At 48.3% G+C, this 21,368-nt stretch overlaps 1 protein-coding gene across 5 annotated transcripts in view; it reads right to left on the bottom strand.

The window, feature by feature from the left end:
• The window catches only part of Trio (trio Rho guanine nucleotide exchange factor), a 286,761-nt gene that overhangs the window by 57,817 nt on the left and 207,576 nt on the right, over window positions 1-21,368 (bottom strand). For all 5 annotated transcript variants that reach the window (XM_029469546.1, XM_029469548.1, XM_021182742.2 and 2 more), the window contains exon 34: window positions 14,553-14,796. In XM_029469546.1, coding sequence (XP_029325406.1) covers window positions 14,553-14,796 — 244 coding nt within the window. The remainder of the gene's footprint in view (window positions 1-14,552; window positions 14,797-21,368) is intronic.

Genomic DNA, 21,368 nt, shown 5'->3' on the forward strand with positions numbered 1-21,368 from the left:
CATTTCAGGCACTGGGCAGGGAGACAGGGATACTGTGCAGAAATAACAAGGGAAGTTCTAAAGAGAATGGGGGCATTTTTCATGTTTTTGACATTTTAATTTTACGGCGAGGTATATGATTTAATACTCTACAAAGAAAAAAGAAAATAACGGTCTAAGGTAGCATTATAAAGACATGAGGACCAAATCAGAGGATGCTGGGAAGATAAAACGACGGAGGTAAATACAAAGGGTCCCTGACCTGAAGATTATGTTTATCAGGATTTGAGGTAAGTCTCTGATGACATGAAAGCCTTGGTAAGGCTTGTGCTTCTCCAGCACAGCTTGGCACTCTGTGTATTACATAAGACACAAACCAGCCTGTGCTATGTGGCTATGCTAAGCACAGGCTAATGGGAGCACGCTGGGTGCAGTCACAGCAGGCTGAGGTAAATGATGCTCAGTTGGCTGATATAGGAAATGCATTTTCAACTTTCCGTATTTCTAACTTGCAATGGATTTACTGTGACATGATATTCATACATTTACTGGTTATTGGCTCATAAATGCCATAACTTTAGTAGAATATTTAAGAAAACTGAGTTTCAACTCTTGGAATTATATTTTACAAATGCCCCAAATACATAATTATGACCTAAAAGAACTGAAAAAGTTATAGGCTGCCGGGGCCTAGCAAACACAGAAGTGGATGCTCACAGTCAGCTATTGGATGGATCACAGGGCCCCCAATGGAGGAGCTAGAGAAAGCACCCAAGGAGCTAAAGGGATCTGCAACCCTATAGGTGGAACAACACTATGAACTACCCAGTACCCTGGAGCTCTTGACTCTAGCTGCATATGTATCAAAAGATGGCCTAGTCGGCCATCACTGGAAGAGAGGCCCATTGGACTTGCAAACTTTATATGCCCCAGTACAGGGGAACGCCAGGGCCAAAAAGTGGGAGTGGGTGGGTAGGGGAGGGGGGGAGGGTATGGGGGACTTTTGGAATAGCACTGGAAATGTAAATGAGGAAAATACCTAATAAAAAATATTTTAAAAAAAGTTATAGGCTAACCTGCGGTCCTCCAAATGTATTCAATGGAGTCCTAAACTCCAGTGCCCTTGACTAGAATGTGTTTTTAGACAGAGTTCAAAGAGGCAACTGGGTTACAGTGGAGTCCTATGGATCAGGCACTGTGGGTGACTCATGCCTGAAATCCTGTCCTTGGGAGGCCAAGACAGAAAGATTGCCATGAATCTAATGCCAGTTTAAACTACCTAGTGAGTCTCAGGATAGCGTGGGATATCTACATATTATATAGATAGGTAACATATCTATAGTGTATGTGTGTATATGTATGTATGTGTGCATATATACATACACACACACATATATATGTAATATATATGTAATTATAGAGTAAGACCCTAGCTTAACAAACAAGTACAAAAGGAGCCAGTCTAAACTCTAGACAATGGCTGGCATCTTTGTACAAAGGAGAACAGGACAGAGAGTCAGAGTTAGGCCCTGTGCTCACAGTAACCATGGGTGACAGCCAATCACAGGCTTAGGAAGAAACCAACCATACCGATACCTTCATCCCTACGACTGAGCCTCCAGAAATACATTTTCTGCAATAAAACACATTTCTGCAACTCCAATCAGTTGGTTCTGTCAGGCAGACCCAGCAAGCTAGCAGGGAGGTGAGGTGTGTGTGTCTATGTGCCCAGAGTGGAGCACAGACACAGTGAAGCCTGAAACCAGCACAGGGAAGCAGAAAGGGAAGGGCAGACCAAGTAATAGGTCAGCTCCACAAACACATCCTTACTGCACACTGCGAACCGAGACCAGCAAGAAGAGCGGGAGGGGCCTGCCACTCACAGGAAGATGGGTTAGTGATTCTCAAATGACTGCTGGATGCTGAGTATTCTAGCTATGAAAATATCTCACTAGGAGACGACACAAGTTTAATATGGTTGAAGGAATGTGAACAGTGGCACCCAGGTATCTAACTGTTATAGAGAGAGGTTCAAACGGGGAAAGGAGGAAGGCTAGGCAGGCACACTTGGGCAGCAACAGTTGGTGGTGTTAAGATGGTACACACAGCCGGGCGTGGTGGCGCACGCCTTTAATCCCAGCACTCGGGAGGCAAAGGCAGGCGGATTTCTGAGTTCGAGGCCAGCCTGGTCTACAAAGTGAGTTCCAGGACAACCAGGGCTATACAGAGAAACCCTGTCTCAAAAAACCAAAAAAAAAAAAGGTGGTACACACACACACCTTCACCTCTCCTGGGAGGGCCTGAGATAATGGCTCCACCACGCAGCTTCTTTTGCAGTAGGAGGGACCAGGACAGCTCCCTGTGGAAGTGGGTGACCTCAGGATGGAGGCCTCACAGACACAAACTTCTTGCCATACAAGTGAGGCCACATGGGAGGAACCTGGCAATAGCTCTGGGGAAGGGCTCCTAATGCCTGACACTGGAATTCTGTTGGGAAATGGGGTGTCCTGGCTGCGTGAAAGATGTCAGAAACCCGAGTAATAGATAACTAACTAAATGAAGGTGATAAGCGACAGCTTTTCCTTACAGAGAAACAGGCAGTGCCCCTAGGCGACGGTGCATGAATCACAGCTGGAGGCGGAACCACTGATGGGGCCAAAAGCAGAGCAGGACCAGAAGGAATATTTGCATAGTTTATAAAAATATAACATCACGTGGCATTGATTAATTACCATCAGGAAGCCAGCAACTAGGGTGGGGAGGTACTACAGCCACGGCTCTAACTGTGCTGAGGATTAGTTCACAGCGAGGCACAGCAGGCCTCTCCTGTGGTCCCTGCTTCAATACTGCTCCTGCCAAAATGGCCTTGAAACATTAACTCTGACAAAAACATCAAGTAAACTCAAAGTAGTGCATCCTACAGCACAGAGCCAGAATGCCCAGGCTGTCACTTTAGAGTTAGGATGGGTGTTTAGCTTGGGGTGATGCTACCAAGGGCGGGGGCACGCAAAACACAGAAGTCTACTTCTGCAGCTTTCCCCAAAGCTAAAAACAAGTATGTTATGTTATTGCAAATAGCTAAAGAAACAGAAATATGAAAAAAGTTTTCAAAAAGGACAGGCGAGGTCAGAGTCTGTTCTCAGGGATCCGAGCACCCTGCCGGCCCTGGGACTGGCAGTGCTGGCTCTCTGGAAGAACACACTTCATTTCCTTGTGTGATCTCTGTGGCCCCCATCCTCTCCTGGTGTTTCCGCTCTGCACAATATGCCCACAGTGCTGGCTTCAAGCACAGCTGTGGCTCCTGATGCTGTCTCTCAGGTTCCATGCACAAAGATACTCCTGTCCCGAGAAGCCTGCTCCTGTTTCTTTACTCCAAGATAATACCTCCTGCCCTGGGGGGGGGGGGGGAAGGGCACGGAATGACAGAACTCTGCTTCTTAGGGCCCCATTCGCATGTGAGTCTCCACTGCTCTCTGTGCAGTGGGCAGTCTACAAAAGCACCTTTGTGGGACATTCAAACCCCGCAACAGAGAGCCAGGAAACCCAAGAGGCTCCTTTGCCTTGCTTTATTTACTGTCTTTTCAGAAAAGATGTGAGTTCTTCTTTCTTCAACAGACTCCTGTTTTTTATGTTAAATCATCCTGTGACATTCTCTGAGGCCTCAGCGTGATGTGGTATATGCAAGATGACGGCGGCTTCTAAAAACAGAAACAAAAATGGGTGACCCCCCTCCTTCCCAGATCAGAGCAATGTAGCTAGCTAGCCCCGAACACCAACGGATGCTTCTGATACCTCAGTTCTGTGTCATTTCAGAGTGTTGCACGTTACGGGGTCAGGGCCTGAGGGGGAGTCTTCTAGCTCTTTCAAGGAAGAGGGAGAGAGACCACGTCACATGGCTTCTGAACAAGGCAGGCCTTCTAACTCCCCCAAGAAGGCCACAAATGCGTACGCAAAGCACGGTTTCCCCTCATCCACACATTCATGAATGGCCTGTGAGTGGATTCTGTGGCTAACTAAGGTAGGACAGGAAAGAAGATGTGCATTTCCCATAAGCGGCTTCTTTAGGTAGTAGGGTCAGGTTTTTAGAATGGTCATGTCAGAATTCTCATAACTGACCTTTTGTGGGTAGCTGTGGGAGGGTCCCATCTTTCAGGAGCAAAGGCAAGGGTATAGTGAACCTCACACACCAGCTTTTGGAGTCAGCTTTGGGTAACAGACCTACACACACTGACAGACAGACAGACAGACAGACAGACACACACACACACACACCAGCCACAGAGGGTGAAATGTAAAGAAAGCTATGCAATGCCGATACACAAATTTTCAGTTTGTCCGCTCTGTTTTTACTGAAATGTGTCTCTCTCCAAATTCCTATGCTTAAGGTATACACACCGTACCTCAGAGTGAGACATAGTCTCCAAGCAGATGAAAGCACGGCTCATACACTGGACGGCCCATGTCTAGTCTGACAGCATCAGAATGAGAACATTTAGATGTGGACACGGCAGGGGTGTGCACAAGGCAGTGCAGGGCAGTCTTGCTCCTACCTTTGTCATTAGTGTATAATGCTCTAAGCACACACAAGCAGAATTCACTGGGTATTGTAGCTTGCTGAGTACTGTAGCTCACAGAGGCCTTGCATGCTTCAATAACTTAGCATGTGTATCACTCGATTCATGGGAACATATATTTATAGCTTATAGAAACAGAATTAATGGGCTCAAGGGAAAAATCAAATTTTCAAGGAAAATACTTGAATGATTTATAAGTTAAGCAAGTAAAAAAATCTCAATAAAACTTGCCATACAGTGATGTTTGCATAAATATAACTTTTATTACCAAGACCCATAGGATTTGATGTGTACCAAGCCCCTTAAACTCTCTAAGTCCATTTTTACCCCATAGTGGGGAATCACTCTTAAAAACCACTCCTTTGGATTCAATCATGAGTCCTGTATCTATCAGGTTGACTTCTGAGAGAGATTTTCCTATAGAGCAGGCATATGTACGGAAATATTTGTTAATCTCTCCAAAATATTTACATTTTGATTGCACGTTTAATGGAAGAGACATGAATTGGGAGTCTCCCACTCAGAGCAAACTGCAGCAGTTTACGGAGTGGAGATGGTTTGCCGCCTCTCAGTGCATGCTGAAAAATCAGCCTGGATCTCTTCCTCCAAACTGTGCAGAGTTATGCATCTTTCTAAGTTATGAACTTACGAATCAAACCACTTTGTCAGACAGCTCCTCTGTGAGCTCAACAGCTTCCTGTCTCCTTTGGAGTCTCTCAGCTTCCTGCAGGAGTCACATTCTTAAGACTAACATTTCACAACAGATTTTGCCAATACAATGTAAAGGACTCTCCCCTGTACACCGTCCATTTCTACTGATGGATTCTGGAGGGAACATAAGAGGTACGGAAGGCTGAGTTCCAAGCGCGGACTTTCGCCCTCTGCTCCTCTTGTGTTCTGTGTGGGTGTCTACAGAGGTCTTTTCTGGGCATAGCCACTACTCTTTGGGCTGACCGGTCATGCCGTGTGCTGAGCAGCCCCGGAGTGGGCTGAGCAGTAGGTCCTGGGACACTCTGGGCAGCGTGGTCGTTCCACACTGCTGACTGCTCAGGGTCATGATTTTCCCCAAACTTTCAAACCAAGCATGGGACAAGGACAGAGGTGTTTATTATTTGAAGGGCCTTTCAAACAGGCTCATTTCCCCCCGCCTGCACTGTGAGCCAGCTCCGGAACTCTTTATTGTGAGTGGTCTGGAAATAGCCCTGTGCTCGCCTCTTCCTCTCCTCTTCCTGTGCCTCCCCATGAATGTAGAACTCTGAATTTACTAGAAACAAATATTACGGCTTTGTTCTCTGACGTAGGTTCCTCTTCTTAGAGTTCAAAAAGAACTGGTTTCAGCTGCATTACCCATTCACTGTGTATATTAGTTTAGAGTGAGCATCGATAGCCAAAGCTATCCGAATTCTGCGTCATGGAAGTTAGTCCAGGACCTTGGCCAAAGCATCACCTTACGTCTCCCTGAACACAGGGACACATAGTCAGTCTAGTCTGCCAGGCCCACCTCCAGAGGCCTGAGGAAACAGAACAGGTTCACCTCATGCGGCTGCTCTCACATGATGCCACCCCAAGAGACCAAGCACTGCGCGTGGAGAGCTCCCATGGCACACCTTCTGCTTCTGACAGCTCGCACTCTCCGGGATGTACACTCTGAAGGAGGAGGCCTCATCGGACTGGTTATCTGCACTCTGCTGTCTCTGTATGGCCAGTTTTAAAGTCTATCTTCCAGAGACTGAGAGGTGGAAGAAGGTCCGGAGCCCCAGTCCCTCCCACAGCCCTGCTGGCCTGTTTGCCATCCCCTGCTCAACCACAGTCCCTCTTTGTTTTCCCTCACCCAGCACCTATGGCTTATTGGTTTGCTTGCTTGTTTGTTTTTAAGACGGGGTATTGTTAGGTAAGCCAGGCTGGCCTCGAACTCACAATCCTATGTCTGCCTCCTGAGTGCTGGGATTGCAGGTGTGCATCACGGCCCAGCAGGCCATTTAGAACAGGTGTGGGAAGATGGGTCTCTTGCTCACTGTTTATGCCTTGGCGGCAGCTATCATTTTCTAACGACCTAACATGGGTGCTGCCTGCTCTTGGATTGTTCCTGTTCTGAGAAATACTTAATGTAAAGCTGGAATGGGGGAAAGGCTCCCAACACGAGGCCCTCTGCAGAATAATAGCGGCTTGTGTGGCTCCGTAATTATACGCTCCACAGAAAGCACTTCTTAATCACGGGGTCTGGGATTCATTACTCGGTCTCGGATGTGCAGTGCCCAGGAGAGGGGCGATGTTTTTAATTCTTGGTGCGACTCCATGTTCTTGAGTTTTTCTTCCCACAGGGATTTACATTAGCAGCTGTTCAAACAGAATAAAACAGCGCTTTCCAATTGAATTAAAAAGCCGCACACAGATCCTCCATTGTATGTGTTTTTAAGAACACGTGGGCAGGTATGGGTTTGAAATGCCTTCGTGAACCTGGGGTGTTCTCTGGTGGCAGGGTCCCTGTGGTATGACGCAAATGCCCAAACACGCTGGAATCTATTGTTAATGTCACTAAAGACTCTGATACCCTACACTTTTTGGAACTGTTTTAGGTCACTTAAAAGTCAGGAGTTATTTCAGTCTCATCCGAGACAGGCAGCTTAGGAGTCGTCTGCTGGAGTGAACGGAGGAAAATCATGAGATGCTTTAGGGGATGCTGAGGCCCAGGCTTGTGGACGGCCGCGGGTACCCATTCTCGTCTGAGGCTTGCTGCCAGGATGAGGAGGTCTGGAGGTGAGGGTGACTGTAAGTCACTCTTAGTTCAGAGCAGGCTCCAAAAATGCATTTGCTCTTGGTGTCCATGGTGCAGCCTGGACTGGCCCCATGCTACTGAGGTCCTTGGTGCTGGAATCTGAATCTTGAACTTTCTATCCAAGGTGAATCAGAGGGCGAGACCGGAGCTCTGTGACTGGGGCAAGCCTTCTTCTGCTGTCTCTACTGTGACCGGAAGGGCTGGAGTTGTCTTGAGGGCTGGGAATGTGGTTTGGATGGGGCACGGTAATCACTACTACTGCTTGGTCTCGAAGGGAAAAACACTGGACATACTCTATGTTTTGGGGTCAGCTGGGAGTATGGGTGGCCTGGGTGTGGCTTTTTGAGTGTAAACATACCTGGTGACATGATGAAGTTCCCATCCCCATCTGTAGACCTCAGGGAAGGAGGGGGAGATCTGGCCTCATCCTAAACCCACAGGGTAAAGAAGAGAACAGGAGCTATCAGGCGCAGCCGTGACCTCACCTGTGCAGACGATAGGGCTGAGCTGAGGACAGCATCCACGGGGGGGGGGGGGGGGGGGGCAGATAAGCCCTCAGACACACTGTAATTGGCACCCAGTGTAAACACATGCTGACTCATCCTGACATCGTGGTCATGATCAGAATGAGCTGTGGCACTCAGTGACTCCAGCACAGGCCCTGACCATGCAGCCACCCATCCCAAGAAATGATAAGTCAATTCAGGAGTAACCTTCGGCACAACGGCATTTATTTCTTTGAATTTCGCGTGATGGCCCTAGAAAATCAATCTGCCTGGTGTATGAAGTTAGCGTTACAGAGAGACAGGATTGGACAGTGGGGTCACAAGGGGGGAGCACTTGCTTCTCTCCTTGCTACCTTGCCGAGCCTGTGCTCTAGCTGGGGAATCCTCAACATATCCCTCTGTGGCCGGGCAAACAATGTGCCCATTTTCTCTGTGTGTGGCTACCTTTCAGTGTGGATGCTCGGGGAGTTTCTCTGCTCCTTTTTATCAGCCTGCAGTTTATTTGTAGTTCTGGTTTATTTGTAGTCTGTCTGCTCTGATATCTGCAAGCTCAGCCTGACACTCACAGCCATCACTCACTGCAATCTGTTTAAAGCTCTTCCAGTGAGTTCTCTGACAGTTTCTCTGTCTTCCATCACCGGAGCTTTTAAGACTGTGGTGGCTCTTTCCAGGTTGCCCTAATGTGGGCAAACACTTGTGAACCAGATCAAGATCAATTCTGTCGAACCTCTCTTCTACATAATCACTGCATGGATGGATGGCTTGTTTCCTTAGACTTTTTCTAAAGATTTTTTTGATTGGTGATATGAGCTAGGCAGAGATGTTTGGGGGCGGGTAGGGGAAGGCTGTCCCACAGGAAGTGTGTGTGTGTGCGCGTGTGTGTCTGTGTGTGCGTGTGTGTCTGTGTTTGTACCTTTGTGCAACAGGTAATAGCAGAGAGGGAGAAAAGAGAATCTATTTGAAGTACGTTGCTGACATAAAACCAACAAGGCAGATATGGCATTCTCTACAATTTGAAGGTGGGATTATTGTAACTCTGTTTATTCCTACTGCTGCAACAACATTCTTAAAACGGGGTATTTAAAGACAGCCCACATCCATGATAAAGGTGCTAGCAGACTCAGTGTTTGGTAAGGTCTGTCTCTCAGAGATGAGGCCTCTGTTCTTGCTTGGTGGAAGGACAAAGGGTTCCTAGGGCTCCTTCCTAAGGACACTGATTCTGCTCCCGAGAGCCCTGCCCTAGCCCCACCTGTTAAGACTAACATGATGGGGATTAGATTTCAAAACACACCTGAGGGAAGACACTGTTTAGTAGCTTGCTGTCCAGTAATTCCACTTCTGGACTAACACCCATAATTCCCACAGCAGAGACTTAAGGTGGTATCTGGATGCCCTGTGGACAGCAAGAATTCATTAAAGTGATGTATATGTACATACAAAGAGTACAAGACCAGCCGTAAGGAAGGGTGTTCAGGAACATAATGGAAGAGGATAAACCCTGAAGACATTATACTAGATAAAGCAAGCCAGTCCCCCCAAAACAGGAAGTGACAGGTGGTTGCCAGGACTGAGAAGAAGGGCAAATGGTTTGGGGTGTGAGGATACAGTGAATCTGGTTTGTAAGATGAGGGGCATTATGGAAAGATGTTGGTTAAAAGCACAGGGTTGTGAAGACACCCTTATATAGAACTATAAACTCAAAAATGACTACAGGGCAATGTCAGCATCAGACACTGTTCACTACAGAGAGTGCAGGACATGACCAGGACAGCTGTCAGGCCTGCGGCCATGTTACCAGTTAGCAAATGGATTGGGCAAGGGAACTGGGGCAGTTCAGTTTGAAAAGGCTGATATGCAAACAAGGAGGTGAAACCATCTAACGAAGAGGCGATAGAGACGAAAAGCTTGGCTGAGACCTGGGGGGAGGAGAGAAAGTGGTCCAGGGCAAACCCAGCAAACAGCGACATTTCAGGGAACTTCCTTACTTTTAGTGAGGACTGAAGAGAAGGTTGCCTTTGGGTGAGGATCCTGTGCCTGCCTGCCAGTGTGAACCTGCCCATGTCTCCACAGGTTCTGTGGTTAAAGCCCAAAGCCACAGCCAGTTCTTTCTGGTATATGATTTGCTGTGGTGATGGGTAGATACTGAGTTTCAACTGCTAGTTTTGGGCCTCAGTCACCAGACAAAAGGTTTTCTTTCTCTTGTTTGTGTTCCTTATTTTTCTCACTCAAAGGAGAAAAAAACAAGCTATAATTATAAACACCTTAAGTGTAGCTGCTTTGTCTAAGTAGGCGTTGGGTTGTTGGGTTTTTTTTTCTAGACACATCAAAGCCCACCTGTCATCTCATTATGGGCTGACATAAGGAGAAGATGTAAACTTGAATTAGTTTTATTCAAGGAAACTTTCTGAGGAATAGAAACTTAGGATGTCAGGAGCTGATAAGAACATTAAGTCCTAGCCTACGCATGCAAAGTCAGCAGGAAGAGAGGTGGTCAGCATTCAGGGCTCCTTACAGGGAGGGGCAGCTGTGAGCACTCCCCACAATAGCCAGAATCACCAGGTCTCTTCTCAAAGCCCCGCTTTGCTGAAATGGTTGGGCGGGGCAGACAGTGTTATTCTAAGACATCCTGCTATGTTGCAGGGCTGTAGGGGCCAGCAGGACAGCAGGGGTTCATGCTGGGACACCGGCCATAGGTCTAAGTGATCTTCCAGACACACTGCACTGGTGAGCACCAGGGAAGGACGTCCCAAGACTGTTCTAAGACAAAGTCACATTTTATCAGGATCCAATAATAAAACTAACAATAAAATAGCCAGTGGGAAGTCGGTGACAGTAACCTGCCTAGCTGAGGGATGTCGGTAACACCTTGCTTTCCTCAACAGCCTCAGTTTCTCAAACTTCGTCCTGGGGTACTGCAGTCACCCAGTGAGGAGGTTAGGAGTTCGGGCCTATAATCTCCGGTACCCAGTAGGCTGAGGTCGGAGCATGGCCTGCCTGGGTTATCAGAAAAGCTGAGCATCTTGAGAAATGCCAGGACACTAGACAGAGAGAGAAAGGCCCATTCCTGTCTCAAAATAAGAAGCAAAACAGTGGACTGGGTGCAGCTAGTGGTAGAACACTTGCCTTTCACTCCCCAGGTCCTGGATTCAAGCCTTAGTTCCACATAAAATGAATACATACATATGTACATGCATACATACATACATACATACAAGAATACTAACTGCCCAGGTGGACCTATCAGAAGGCACACAAGGTATTCTGAAATGGTCTCATAGGAAATACAGACATTTCTGATATTCCTGTTTACTTGTGTAACAAATAGAAGCTCTACAAGTCCAGACACTGGGAAGGACCCACCACTTGGGTTTGCTGGAGTTTAGCAGAGATTACCTGACATCTACTTCCAGCCAGTCAAAGCCTGTTCCCAAGGGAATATGGCCGCTGGTGGTTCTCTGTGTGAGGTGCATGCTTTGAGCTAAGGCAGGGCCCCGTAGGGAGGCCAGCTCTAGATTCTGAAGTCACAGCAGACTACAGACCACAGACGGAGAAGACCGGTCAAGCGGGGATTTGCTGAAGCCACTTTCTATTTTCGTACAAGCACTGTCTGCTGAGTCAGTGACTAAGATGCTGTGAGGGAGAAGAATGGCAGCCAGACCAGGGGAGTGTCAACACCCCAGGCAATCTGTCTGTCTGCAGAGGATAGGAGAAACAGTCTCCCAGAAGCATCTTTGTCCACACACGGGAAAGCTCTCTCCGAGGTATAAATGTTCACGGCTGAGTCTAGTTTCACACTCAAAAACATGTTGAACCGTAAGCTGTGTGACTCAGTGTCTTTTTGAGTTGATTTTATGTGAGCTGCATGTTTATCCTCCTGAAATCACCATACAGACATGTATGTCTTGAGACAGGACACCTGGTCCTCACGAATCACAGGCATTCTCCCTGTCCAACAGAGACTCATGGAGATCCTTTAAGCAGCTCGTTCTTCACAAGCAATCAGACAGTTAACACTAATGGCCATAGAGCTATGCACTTAAGGAGGATGGAAACGTAAGCTGTTGGGACAGTGCGTTATGAGAAAAGCCGCCAAGACTGAACTGGGAGGCAGACCTTCTTCTTCCTCCTGCCTGGATGGCCAGAGCGCTAAGACTCTGGTCCGCTAGGAAACTATGTTTAGGGATTACTAACAGAGAAACAGACACACATAACGGTTGTGTCTTTGCGCTCAGGGCATCTGTGGGGTGGAGCATGCAAGCCAACTTGCTTATTTGACATTGCCAAAGGGACCTTACTGACCCAAAGAAGGACAAGACTGAGCCCCGTGAGAAAGCACTGGCTCTCGGCTTACCTCCCTCACTGCTGCACCCGACAAGCCCAGACCTCTTATGGGGAAATGAGGCTCAGCATTAGGGTCCAGGTGAGAATACACACATGCGCAGTAGGCACCAACAGTTCTGCACACACCGATACCTTACCAATTACAATGGCATGGCCCCTCTCCCTACACAGCAGGTAGGAGGATGGGTTATAGGCTGATCAGAGGCAGATCAAGGCACTGCGCTTCTTGGGATGGCAGAGGCCTTTGAAGGACAGGGATCCTTTTCTGGGTGTCATTTTTACTTCCTACCCCTTTGCTGCCTGGACTTTCTGACAAAGGCCTCTGGTCTGCTGGATGGAAACTCTGGTCAAGGCTACATTTCCTGGCCTTGACCTCAGTGGGATGGTCGGTCAGAAGCCCACAGAGAACCCTGAAGGTAAGGACTCCCCCGCCTCAGCTACTGCTCTGCTGCTGTGCAAGTCCTGACACGGAGGGAGCAGACAGACAGCCTTCAGTTTTCTTGTGAGAAAGTGAAAACAAATCAGGAAAAGGATAGAACCAAAAGCAGAGCCCTTACCCACCCACTGTGCTCACAGCAGGTACAGCTGGCTGTAAGGACCGGATGCCAGAGGCCTGGGAGTGGAAGGGCTGCCATTCAGAGGCTAGACCTCACCGAACGTGTTGAGACAGAGAAACGAAATGGCCACTTATAAATACCGAAACCCAGCGTTCACTGGAGTGCTCAGGACAGAGTCGAGTGTGCCGAGCACAGAGGCGTCCCTCCCCTCAGCTAGGCTGCAACTGTGGGTGCCAGGAAATAAAGACTGTCCGGCAGGAGAGGCTCAAACAAACACAGTCTTTCAGTACAAGAGCCGTGCGCAGCATGTTCAAGTTCACCGGGGCTCCATAGGAGGACAGAGAAACTTTATTTCCAACCCAAGCTCAAGGGCTAGAGTGGATCAGGTAACCCAGGCCAGCCGTGGGCTAGAAAGGTGGAGTTGAGCGCTGGGGGACTTCTCCCCGAGTTCCTGGTCACAGAAAGGCCTACACTGAACCTACAGAGTCTCCAGAGGTGAAAAGCGATACTTGGCCTTTTCCTGATCTCATTTATCCTGTGCCTCAGTAAGTGTCAGTATGTTCACATGCAAGGCCTTGGGGACCCAGAGCTCGGCTGTAAAGAATTAGCTGGGCCAGCTGGAGGCCGTGGCCTGTGGCAGTGTCATTCAACTGAGGGAATTTAGCCACTGTGTCTAGAGGATGGTACCAGACTGTCAGGATGATTGTGGGGAGACCATGGAGGGGAAGCGGCTAGCCTATTCTACAGTCAGTAGAAAGGAACCTGACGATGGCAGAGTAGAGTGGTGTTCTCTCAGATAAAACCAGCTATGTTCCCCAACGCTGGAACTATCCATCTTCCGTCCTATACGGAAGGCTGATGGGGCCATGCCGCCCACTGCACCTGTAGATGAGCCACACACCAGTGCTTCCACACAGAGCAGGATGTCTCCAAAACTTCTCACCAAGATGAATGAGAAAGCTAGCCTCCTCCACAGGCACAGAGCACTAGCTGAGTCTGTCAGCTTAACTCTCTACTCACCATACTGGAGAATGTCAAAAGAAATCTAACTTAAACAATATGGTTTGCTTAACCCCCTGTAGGAACGTGGCATTTCAACACATGGTAAAGAGTATACAATAGCGACACAGTGTCTTTCCCACAAACTCTAGTGTGCTTTCCCATCTGCAGCACACACACCTCCATCGGGACAAGCCACTCTTAACTCAAACTCAGCAGCCTTTGGCCCTGAAGCCCCCATGAGCGTTTGGGGTAAAGACTTTGGCAGTCTCCATAGGAAGGCTGACACCCACAGAAGGGCGGTTCTGCTCTGACACAAGTCTAGAGGAGATGTCTGGGAATAAATACCTCGCGCTTTGCAAATTTAAAGCAGATCTCTGAAAGCCACCTCTCAGCTCAGGACCACCGAAGGCCTGTGATGGTAAGCTCCATCCTCCCCGTGCATGCTACCGTGGAGCGCGGGTTATGCTCAGACTCTTCATTTCCACAACTATGAAATGGAGTGGCTGAATAACTCAGGCCCAAATTTGCGTCCGTACCTGCTGCTTCCTTCCCTTGCCTACTTCAAGACAACCAGAGGAATCACAGTGCCTGTTCCTTCTCCACTTTCGAATGGCATCGGCCCGAGAGAGTTCTCCCTTTGAAGCTGATGCCCTGAGTTACTCCTCCATTTCAGCAAAGGAGGTTAGCTTTAGTAAGGGGAGGACTCCTGTCTCCATTGCAGAGCCGAAGGACCCTGACAGGAGGGTCCTGTGTGCCCAGCTGCAGGGCAGACAAGGCCTCACTCTGCTCTCGCTGCCCCCGTGAGGGGATGGCTTACCTTTGTGGTTGAAGATGCCCTCCATCTCCATGCTACTTCGGGAATGGGCAATGCACAGTGAGCCACAGGGCACAAGGCCTTCTGCTGCAGGGGACCTGTCCGTGGTGCGCACCAGACACCAGTCGGGCTTGTCGTGAGGCCGTTCCAGGACCTCCACTGTCTGGCCACGCCGGATGGTCAGCTCATTGCTGTTGCAGGCTGTGAAGTCATGAATCACGACCGTCAGCTCGCAGCCACCAGAAAGCTAGGAGGGACAAGGAAAGAGGGACAGGTCAGCAAGCAGAACCACGTAGCCGGACATGGTCACCTTCTGCCGGAAACTCTGCAGTAGGGTTAAAGGCATCACCAGAGTGGGGCTAAGGCTATGTCCTGCCCCCCACCCCCTCTGGAGCTGCGAGGTACTGAACTGAAGCTCCTCCTCTCATTCCCGATGCTGGGATTTTTCTGAGGGCTTCACCGTCAGTCCAGCGTGATTTCCCACGTACTTCCAAATCCCTCTGAACCCGGAACATTCTAGTTCCCTCTTTAAGAAACACTACACACTCATTTTAAAACTCAGAACAAAGTAATAAAACTGCCTAAAGGCTGGTGAGGGAAAAATCATAAAACAGACAGGAAAGTGAGATGAAGCTCTGAGGGTTTTCAAAGCTGTAAGCGAGCACCCCTGAGCGAGCACCCCTCACCACTCCCCAAGCATCTCAAGATCAGGAAAGGAGAGGCTCCAAAGAGGGACTGAATGGCCCCTAGGCACTGGCCCTGGAGTGCTTCTCCTCCAGGCCCCTCAGAGGTCTTGGCTCCGCCCCATTCCTGTGTTCCATCCCAATCATTCCTCAAGAATCTCTGCAGGCAGTGCTCGCCAGTTCTCTGTACACTAGACACGGGCATACAGCACTGTGTGAAGATGGGGAATGAATGTCTCAGTGGCTGTCTAGAAGTCATAAAGCAATCACAGCAGACTTGTGTTAGCGTGCCTCCTCAGTGTGCCTGCCTGGCTCTCCCTCAGCTGCTGGTGCTAACCCTTGAACTTGTGACCCCAGTTCTCTCTGCTCGCTGTGCCCACTCCCATGTTCTCTTCTGGCCCAGACTAGTAGTACTTAGGTCTTCTGCAGCGCATCGGTGAACACACACACACACACACACACACACACACACACAGAGCTGCATCTGAAAAGCAAGAACACGGTTCTCCCACTACCGTTGTCCCCACTTGGCCTGTGTCCTGGTAGGTTGATCCTCTGGACTGTTAGATCTTTGGGGACAGGACTCATCAGCTCCTATATAAGAATTCTGTGCCTGGCTCTCTGTCCTCAGGATAGCCCCAGGTTCCCCTGTGCCTGTTTCTTCTCTATCCCATTGGATAGCCTCAGCCTCACGCTGGTATTCCCAAGACGCAGCAGGTGGTGGTCCCATGCTTCCGATTTTTCACCTCACCAGGGAAGCTGGGACATGACTCATAATGTCCCTGCTTGTGTTTCTCTTCCGGTGTTGCTTTCTGGGCGATGCTATCACCAGCAAATTACCCAACTTAGATGCATTTCCCTCCTCCTCCAGAAGTTGTCAAGTGGACTCGAGGGTGGCTTTCTAATGCCTTTCTTCCTCTGCAAAACCCCACACTGGTTTTGCACATTTGAGTTTCTTCAGTGATTCTGATGGTCTTTGTGTGTGCCCCCAGGTCTCTGCTCTGTCCCAATGGGACAATGCTGCCAGGGTAGCCGCTCACAGTCATCTATAGGATGGAACACAGGGCCCCCAATGGAGGAGCTAGAGAAAATACCGAAGGAGCTGAAGGGGTCTGCATCCCTATAGGTGGAACAACAATATGAACTAACCAGTACCCCCAGAGCTCGTGTCTCTAGCTGCATATGTATCAGAAGATGGCCTAGTTGGCCATCATTGGAAAGAGAGGCCCCTAGGTCTTGCAAACTTTATATGTCCCAGTACAGGGGAACGCCAGGACCAAGAAGTGGGAGTGGGTTGGGTAGGGGAGTGGGGGGGGGGTTGGGTATAGGAAACTTTCAGGATAGCATTTGAAATGTAAATAAAGAAAATATCTAATAAAAAAGATAAAAAAATTAAAAAGAAAAAAGCATGGGTCTTCCTCTTCAAAACTGTAGGTACAATTTTCTTGATAAAGGCTTTAAATCCCCATCTGCCTTGCCAGGTTTATGTGCTGACAGTTGCTTCTGAGACAGGTCCTGTGGATACGGGGTCCACAGTGCCATCCCTGTGGTCAGATCTCCTTGTGTCCATTCTCCCTTCAAGTTCCCTATCCACTGTCTCTGGAAAGTTGTTCCTATTTCTGCCATCCTTGGGGTTTTTGCCTGAAACAACTTATACTTCAGTTTTGAAATGAATAGTCTCTCTCTGTCTCTGTGTCTCTCTATCTGTGTGTGTGTGTGTGTCCGTCCCCTCCTCAGTAGAAAGCAGAGCAGGTCTGTGTCACTCTTATGAATCTGTGTCAAGACTAAGGGCAGAGAGAGGCTTGTCACCACCAAGGCAACCGTAAGAGGGCCTGCAGATCACTGCAAGGTCTGTGTACCCACGAGGTACAAAGCCCACAGAACGTTTGGCAGGCTGTAGGAAGCACTCGCCCACACACGGTTCCACGCTCCATCCTAGCTCTTTCCTCCATGAAGCACCGATCCAGACAAAACGAGCCACGTCACTAGGCCACAACTGTTTTAAGTTCCCCTCTAAATTTTTATAAACTCCTTTGTGGGAAAGCCATGGTAACATTTCCATTAGTCCCTGGACAGATAAAGAAGCCATATAAGTGCTGAAAGTTGAGAGCGAGCAAGCTTTGGAAAGGATTTCTCTCACACAACCCCACGATATGGAAGTGGTTAACTCCTCAGCAAAGAGGAGGGGTGCTCCCTTTCCCAGTGACAACAGAGTCAGCCGATGAAGCTCGGCAGGGTTGGACGGATGTGCTGCAGACCAAGCCCTGCTGCTTGTGGGCCTTGGTGGTCCGGCCCCAGTGCCCCCATGTCTGAGGGCAGCCAGCTCTGTAACTGAGCAGTCCAGTTAGAACTCCAGGCTCCCCCCAGTGGTCCATGTTGCTGCTCTTGGGAAGGAGCCCTGAGCTGGCGGCTTCCCCTACCAGAGTCTCATTAACTTGTCAGGCTGCTCAAGCAAATGTAGGGGTGCCTAGCGAGGGCTGCCTAGGAAGGGAAGTTAACTCCACTATATTTTTGGCACTTATGTTTTTTTAAAAAGACCTTTCTAGAGTAACCAAAAAGGACTGGAAACATCTGTGTGCTTGACAGATTGTAAGAAAAAAAGTCGAGCCTACTCTGACAAAGAATCATGCACCATGTTAGAAACATGCAAAGGCTTTCTAGAACTTAAGAACACACAGTGCCAGAATAATATTGCAAAAAGTGCTAAAATTATCACCCCCACATTTTCCTGTTCCCCAGTCCTCTCCTGCCCATCAGGAGAGATAAGAACCTACAATCAAGGTTAGGAACTAAATGTTTTGTTCCCTGAGAACAAGTATCCTGTAGGCTTCTGTTTCAAGCTTTGCATTTACGTATTTAAATGTTAGTCAAACAATGCAACTGCTGGTTCCCCGCCCCCCCACCCCCCTGCAATAAAATGGCACAGTGCATCATTGGGGAGAGCTTGCTGGGCTAGTCACTGTTATGGTCCTCCACAGACTTTACAATTGGATAGGGCTATTGATGGCTTTTTCCATGACAGCTTGCATAGCCCCTTCCTTTGCTGAGAGCCAGCTCTGGGGGTGGAGGCTTCCAGATCAGTCACAGATCACTTCCTCTAACTGCAGTGCACATGGTACACGATATCTTCTGCAATAGGGACTTAGTGTCAAGTTCTGAGCCACAACCATAGGGAAGGACAATATCCCACACTGTTTATTTGAGGGTCTCTTGGACCCTCAAAGGGAACTTTCTTATGCCTGGCACTGGGGTTTTGTTATATCACCCACTGTTGCTCTTGGGAGGAGCACTGTCACTCGTGTGGCATGACTCGAGTTACACTATACATGTGCACACACACTTTATATTTTTTCATCTTATTTATGTAAGGGTGTTTTGTTTATATGTCTGTGCACCACATGCATGTGGTAGCCATATAGGCTGGAAGAAGGACTGTTGTTATAGTTGTGAGACACCATACGCGTGCCAGAAATTGAACCCGGATCTCCTAGAAGAGCAGCCAGTGCTCTCCATTGCTAAGCCACGTCTCCCACCCCTGGCTTATGTTTCCTTGTGGCTTCTTCAAACACCCACAGTGTTATTTATCTCTCCTTCCTTCCTTCAACTTTGCATTGAGCAACAAAGCATCTCTTTAAAATGAAGCTTGCTAAGATTTTAGAAGACATGTTTTTGTTGTTGCAGACATTTGTGATGACTACTTGGAGGAAGCAATGCAAGTCCTTACTGATATCAAGAACTCAACTCCTAACCAGACGTTTAGGTCACTGACCATGAAGAGTTTGGAACTCTTAGCCACCCCAGCCCTGATGTCATGACTACCCTGACCGCCACCCTACCCGTCTCATTCATCTGAGGCTGCAGCAGCTCCCTCTTCTGTGCCAGCCACTTCCCATGGAGTCCCCACAGCGCTCTCTTCGCTGTAAACATTTTATAGACTCTGTCCCAGCTTCCCTGGCATATCTGCCTAGTTCAGGAATGCAGTGTATCACATGGCTCACATTAACCCTTCTGGAAGTCACTTTGGAGGTCAGGAAGGCAGTTTAAAGGCATCCTTCAATTTCTCACTACTGTGGTAACCAGTATGTGTGGGAAAACAGCTGGTCTCAAACGGAGCACAGCCGCAGAAATCACCAAGGATGTTACTTCTCCCAGGCCTGCCCTTGGAGAGGGCCTCTGGGAGGCACCAACGATCTAGACCAAGGGCACGAGCAGATTCAAAGCAGGCTTTTCCCTGAATTCTGTCAGGATAATGGAAAATAAACAGTTTATGGCCTTTCTACCCCTTCATCTTCTGGCCAAAATTGTTTCTACTTCAACTATCTTTATAGAAGTCTGTCTTTTGCTTTCCAAAAAAAAAATCCCAAACTGGGTCATCTTGCCGCCTTGTTTCACCTCATGGCTGAGATGCTCATGCAGTAGATTTGGTCATGGGCTCCTTGACATTTTCACACCGCGACCCTGTGCACTAGAACAAGGCAGTTAGTTGTGTGTTACAAGAACACACAGTTTTAAAAGGGCCACAGCTAACACCTGGCTTGAATGACTAAGCTCAGAGAGCATTCTGAGCAGGCCGCACTGATGAGGGCTGGAGAGAAACGGTGTGCTGGGTGAAGCCTTCCTCTCTCAAGTGATTCTGTTTCCAGGAGACGATCAACTGCAGTGAATATCTGGCCAATTTTTCAAGGGCAGTTCAAAAGGAAAGGCGGGGGTGGAGCGGGGTGGGTGGGATGTGGTCTAATAATGGCCATTCCTCCTACAGAACAAAGTGTATCGACTGTTGTGAACAGTTGTAGGCCACAGCTCGCTACAGTCATTCAGAAACTACACAAAAGAGTCCTGTGGCTTCACGCAGGTTTCACACAGAGCAGACCAAACTACGATTACTTGGTTTAAGGGGATTAGAGAGTACAGTTCCACTGCAGGCCATGGACACAAAAGCAGAGGCAACCACAGGCAACCAGAACATACCCATCATGCCCCAGGTTCTCACTGCTGCTGGGCAGCTTTGTGGAGGCTGGCAGATCAGCTCCCCCACCTTAACAGTATGAAGAACAGTCTTCCAGGCTCACACTAACATGATAGCCAGCCAAGGTCAAGGAGATGTGCTCCGGAAAACCCTCTGCTTGGGGTCTAAAAACGTTTAAAGATAGGTTCTGACATGGAGGGCACTCACCTGTGAAATCCTATAAATGGTTAACATAAATTATTAAAAAATAATTGTTAGGAAGAGGCACCAATCTGAAGAACTGATACAAATTCAAGACCCTCATTCACCTAACTGTGCCCCTCAATAGGAAGGGAGGGAGGGTCAGTCCCAAGTCTAACTCTAAGGCTTATTCTCTTGTTTAATGGTAATGATGGCCATGCCGAGTAAACTCCCATGAAAACATACGTTTTGGTTATGTTATATTTCTAATCAAACGTATCAGGACCTTCCTTCTTGGCAATGTGAAAATACTTGACAAAAACAACTTAAGGATGAAAGGGTTAATTGTGGCTCACGCTGTAAGGGGGACACAGTCCATCCTTGTGTGTGCGTGTGCATGTGTGTATGTATGTGTGCTTGTGTGTGTGTGCGCATGTGTGCATGTATGTATGTATGTATGTGCGTGTGCGTGTGTGTATGTGTATGTATAGGAGATGTGCTATCACATCACAAAGTGGCTGCTCATACAGTGCTCACATTCTGGAGGAGAGAGATGAGCATTCACTGTTGGCTTCCTCCATCTCTCCTTTGACCTGGGACGCTGGGCTACAGGGCAGTGCTGCCTACATTCCGAACTGATGTAACCCCATTCAGTTAAAGCTCTCTGGAGACTCCCTGACAGGAGTGTTCAGAGCGGTGCCTCCTAGGTGACTCCAAACGAGCTGACCATGCAGATCTGAACTGGAGTGAGCAAGCAGCTGCCTCTTCTTAGGACTCAGCCTTTCTACTATTTAGGAGTTTTTACTTTCTTATTTTATTTTTCTTTATTTTATGGCAACTCCCAAAAAGTCTTCTAAAAAATACTTAGGAACTAGAAGGAAGAAGGAAATACATTGCACAAGGAAGCCCACAACAGCAGCTCAAAACTATCTCTGAATGACTGACTAGTGACCAGGTAGGAGGATGAAGCTGATATATCAGCAATGGAAG

Source organism: Mus caroli, chromosome 15, assembly GCF_900094665.2.
Source record: "Mus caroli chromosome 15, CAROLI_EIJ_v1.1, whole genome shotgun sequence".
Taxonomy (NCBI): domain Eukaryota; kingdom Metazoa; phylum Chordata; class Mammalia; order Rodentia; family Muridae; genus Mus; species Mus caroli.